This window comes from Fulmarus glacialis, unplaced genomic scaffold, assembly GCF_000690835.1.
Source record: "Fulmarus glacialis isolate BGI_N327 unplaced genomic scaffold, ASM69083v1 scaffold30887, whole genome shotgun sequence".
NCBI lineage: Eukaryota > Metazoa > Chordata > Aves > Procellariiformes > Procellariidae > Fulmarus > Fulmarus glacialis.
Window position 1 is genome coordinate 1 of NW_009223060.1, and position 5064 is coordinate 5064.

The window sequence follows — 5064 nt, forward strand, 5'->3', positions numbered from 1 at the left end:
AGTGGGTCAGCGATGGCGTCCTGGGGTCTACATCGCTGTGCCTACAGAACCCTCTGCCGCCTCCTGGGACGATGGAGTTCAGAGGAGGCGTTTACCCAGGCGAGGACCTTATTAGGTAGCACCCATCAATATAGCATATATAATAGCAATAATAGCTCAGCATCAACTGAGTTTTGACAAGGCCTCTCCCTTTAGAGGAGGTTGGTTGGCAAGGATGAATCACAGCATCCTCATGCCACCATCGTTTCTCAGAATTTTGATTGGCGTAGACTTGAGTAGTTCCAGTGTTTTCTAGCAATAATCTATGGGACGCAAAGCTTGAGATCATTTTGAGGCACCTGTTGACTGATGCTGACGCAGAAGAGTTTAATTCCTGCTTGTTTTTCTGATCAGGCAGGCCTGGGCAGCTTCTCCTGAAAACTGGATTCTCTTGTTTGAAGAAATGAGTAACTGCGCATCTTTGAAGAAACTATAAAGCTGTATTTCCATCCACTGTGACCTTTTTCCCTTGCTTTTGTTGTAAAAAATGGATGTTTCTTACTTTTTTTTCTTCCCTTTGGAGGACAAGAAATTAGTCTAGATGCAGTAAATTGGGAGAAATGGAAGAAAGGAAAATCAAGAGGAGGAGCCCCAAATCATCTACCAGTCACCCTGCTCAGGTTACTAACTCCAAGAAAAACTCAGTGCCAGTCAGTAAAAGTACAGCCTTTTCAAATCCTGCACCACAGCCTGCAGCACAGAAACCAAAGTTAAAACGGTAAGCTTGGGAGCACCTTGCAAGCTCAGTGGAAGTGAGAGCCAGAAGCTTGCCAATGCTCAGTCTAAGGGGTGTTTAGACTGGCAGGGACAGAATGAAAAGAAAGAGCTTCAGACTCGTGAAAATTTTTGATTATGTGTCTGTTTTAGCAAAGGGATTTGTGTTTAATGCAATATAATGGTTATTTTACAGAAAAAGAAGGTGCTTGATACTACTCTTGTAAGCTTTGTAAAATGTTACGCAATGCTGTAGACTCACGCTGATAACAATTTAGCTGAACAGATGATGGCCTGATGTGCCTGGTGAAAGACAGGAGTTGGGTGATCAAATATGGCAACTGTTGGCATTTTATAGGAGATAGCAGAGCCCCAGATGTACAGCTGTGAGGAACAAATAAAATATTACATGACTGCAAGGTTGGAACTCACAAGTAAGGCAGGAAATGAAGGACGTAAATTGAACAGGATGAGCTAGAACTGGAATTTCCGTGTATTTTTTGTTTGGGGACCCATCAGTGGGGGCAGCGGTAGCTCCCAGGCCCTACTCATGCGCAGAGGGAGGCATTCAGCTCTTCAGAAAGTACCATTTTGGAATAGTTTGTGTGTTATTGATGATGCAGCTGCTCCAGTTTGAGAATGTTAATTTTCCTGCATGTTAGAAAATACCTTTCGTGGCCGTGGCAGATACAGTAGATAAATGAGTGAAGAGGTATTTTAAAGTGAAATGTTAGCTAGAGAGAGGCAGCAGAGTTTATTGATCTGTAAGTGTTAGCTGAAGATTAAATACTGAACTGTCCTCTTTAGCACAGATAGTCTGTTTAAAGGACCCAGTATTAGCCTCATGGAAACATAATGCATTTCTGCAATGTAAAGTCTATACATTTTTTTTTTCAGGGAAAATGTGTTAATATTTTGAGGGAAATAATAATAAATACTAATGTGCTATAAATTGGTGGTGCCTGGCAGCTGACTGTACAGTTTATTAAGACTCAACACCATTCTGGAATGTACTAGAAATTAATTTCTTGTAGCTCATAATATTGGCTAGAGAAGAAAATGTCCTTTTTGCTTTAAGTTTTGGAAAAGGACATTCTTGTTCAATTGTTAAGCGAAGCTTACCAAGCAGTGATAATACAGACAATTTCTCGAACTTTCCAAGCGGGAGTGGTAATTGACATAACAATGTGAGGATGAATTGCTGTTACAATAGTGGAGTAGGAGTATTTAATTCATTTTCACTTCACCTACAAGAATCTAATGAAATAAGTTTTCCAGGAGCAGCAATATATTGTATTAAACTTCAGATACAGGTGGAAAAAATCAATGACCTTTCTGGCATACAAACCTTTCTTGAAGTCTGAAACTGAAGCAGAAATAGCCAAAGTTGAACCTAAATTGAGACATGTTGTTGTTGAACCAGATATGATAATTGTTGGACTGTTAGTTGTTCCAGCATATAAACTATGTAGTCTATATGATGCTTATAGACTACAGAAGCTGTTAGGCTGGAAAAAGGAGGATTCTTTCCTACAGGAAAGAGAGAATTTGTGACTTGCAGAGCATGGGAGTATTCAAGGGAAGGATGGAGTTTACTATGCTGTTAACCCTATTATCTTCACTAATTAAATAGAGTCTCTTTACTAAGCCTGTGATTTTTTTAATATCCCATAATATTCCAAATTTTAATTTTTAGGCTCAAAATTTTTCACTGAATCAGATTCTGAAGAGACTCACCATGAGGCTGCAGAAGCAGCCATGCCAATGGGAGAGGAAGGCTGTGGGCACACATGGATGGGCAAATCAGGGATGAAAACAGCCCCTTACCTGAATTGTATTAGGTTAGGATGCAGTCTGTCTGTCTGTGGGTCAGAGGTGGAATACGCTACTTCTTACTGAAGTAGCTAAACACTGAGTGTTTAGCTTCCATACTGATTGTATGTTCGTTTGGATTTATAATGGTTATTAATTTTCATTCGTGTAGTTTCTATGGGCACATGGTGCTCTGAATAAATTTTGTGTCTAGAGAAAAATGTATGGATCCAGGAATTTTCATGGTTTTGTTGCAGAACGGGCTGTAGAGAATTTTTAGCACGTTTAACATTTGTTCAGGCATGGACTAGTTCCATTTGATATGTGTTAGAGGACTGGGAGATTGTTTTTGATGGTGTTTTACACCGTTTTTTACGGTTGCGATGTTATTTGAAGGTGGGAAGAAGGAGCTCTAGGAAAATTTATGTGGAGGCAAAGTCACCTTCCTGTATAGGTTATAACGAGTTGTTTTCCACACTGGTTGCAGTCTATAGGTGTTTGCGACAACAGGAGCATATGATTGCTGAGGGTTTTTCTCTCTGGCCTAAAAAGTTTGCAGATGCTTTTTGGGTGATTTTATGTAGATAACGTCCCATGCGCCATTACATACACATGCTCCACTGATGTTTCCCACTATTAATAGGAAAGCAGATTGTTGGAATCCTTCATTTTGCAGTATCAAGCTGTCAAGATAGTGATGATGTTCTTTATTAAGACAAACTGGTGATCCATTTTTTAACTTAAAAGGAGTGATTGAAATATGTATTATATATTTTCCATTTCATTTTCAAAGCCTAGATGTACACTTATCTTACATTTCAGATTCTCTGTGAAAGTGAAAGCAGGAAGTAATCTTTTTGTTTTCTTTAATTTTTTTTTTTCCCAGTGTAATAAAAGAGAAAGCCAAACCTCCAGGAGGTGAAGCAAAAGGGGCACAAGCAGCACCAATCCAGCATTCTTTTCTCACAGATGTATCAGATGTCCAGGAAATGGAAAGGGGACTTCTGAGTCTCCTGAATGACTTCCACTCTGGCAAACTTCAAGCATTTGGTAAGTGTATGAATTGTCTGTATACAGTAGTTGTTTTTATAGCTATATGATGGTAACATTTGCAAACAAGTGTGCTGCATGGACAGACTGCCAGTTTGTCCTATTGGACTCTGCTATATGAAATGAAGTTTTACGTAATTAATAGATCTTACTGCTTTTTAAAATTATAGTCCTATTGTAAGATTGTCTTTGGTATGAGATTATTCAAATGCCGTTTCATTGTTCCTTCCAGCATGGCTTACCAAAGGCCATGGATTTAAGATACCAAGTTTAAAGCCACTTATATATGATAGTATAGGAATAATAAGAAGTAACTGTATTTAGCACCTCATTTTTCTGCATATTAATACTTTAGACTATTGGTAACAACTTTTATGGAATCCTATGCAATTTGCATTTTACCCAGCTTACTCTTCTGTCTTAGCATCTTTATTCTTACTACCTCACTGTTGATGGAGGTTTCAGAAAAACCATGACACTCTTCTGCTTCCTTTTTTTCCCTGTACTGAGTAGAAAGATGCATATGTGCTTTTGCAAGTTTAGTGTTAGGTCAGCATGTCACGTTAATTCCACACCGATTTTACAAAAGAACCTGAAAAGTCTGTATTGTATAAAGCATCAGTTACAAGAAACAAACTCCCAAGATTAATCAAAATCAGAAAGAAGGTTTATTGTGATCATATTTAAAGTTAAAAACCAGGGCCTTCCTAAACTGGAGAGAAATTCAGGAATATAGAAAAAACACTTATCTTCTAAAAATCAGTTAGTACATTTGGTAGTTATCGTAAGTTCAGCACAACATAACACCAGACAGGATAACAGAAACTTCAGTAGTGAAACAGGGAGAAATCACTGAGAAAGCAAATTAACTTGTAAATTTAATGTTTAAATTCCTCTTCTCGGATGTAAAAAGCTGCATCTTCGCACCTTCATTTGCTCTCTCAGGTTTCTTTAACTAAAGCTGTTGCTCGTCCTTTTAGGAAATGAATGTTCCATAGAGCAGATGGAGCATGTGCGGAGTATGCAGGAGAAACTTGCTCGCCTCAATCTGGAGCTCTACGGGGAGCTGGAAGAACTCCCTGAAGATAAAAGAAAACTAGCCAGTGACTCCAATCTGGATAGGCTGCTATCAGATGTAAGTACTGGGAAGGCAGAACACACGGAACTTTGTCCGCAAAACTCAGCTCAGGAAAACAACACTACTGGGTGGGCAGTGATGTACAGTTGAGGAGAACATAGTTCTGTAAAGAACCAAGACATAAGCCCTACCCTCATCTTGGGTTTGAGAAAACACATTACCTTGTTTTCTTTTTCTATAGGCTGCTACGTGTTTTGGTGAGTGGAGCAGTCTAGCTGTAAACTGTCTGAGGATGTAAACCTGTTTAGAGACAGCCAATGTACCAGGGAACTACGACCATTTTCGTAGAATCATTAAGGTTGGAAAAGACC

General features: G+C 39.0%; 1 protein-coding gene across 1 annotated transcript; it reads left to right on the plus strand.

Moving 5' to 3' along the window:
• The first annotated feature begins 382 nt into the window (after nt 1–382).
• LOC104072141 (coiled-coil domain-containing protein 28A-like) lies at nt 383–5037 on the plus strand. The gene is made up of 3 exons (XM_009581678.1): nt 383–757; nt 3452–3615; nt 4596–5037. Exons 1-3 carry the CDS (start codon nt 600–602, stop codon nt 4841–4843), a joined length of 570 nt encoding a protein of 189 aa, XP_009579973.1. The 5' UTR covers nt 383–599; the 3' UTR covers nt 4844–5037.
• The last annotated feature ends 27 nt before the right edge of the window (nt 5038–5064 follow it).

Bases quoted from the DNA above. Each gene is read 5' to 3' on its own strand.
- LOC104072141 (XM_009581678.1), top strand. From the start codon at position 600: ATGGAAGAAAGGAAAATCAAGAGGAGGAGCCCCAAATCATCTACCAGT. The intron at 758-3,451 runs GTAAGCTTGGGA...TTTTTTTCCCAG, and splicing joins CAGAAACCAAAGTTAAAACG to TGTAATAAAAGAGAAAGCCA. The intron at 3,616-4,595 runs GTAAGTGTATGA...TCGTCCTTTTAG, and splicing joins TGGCAAACTTCAAGCATTTG to GAAATGAATGTTCCATAGAG.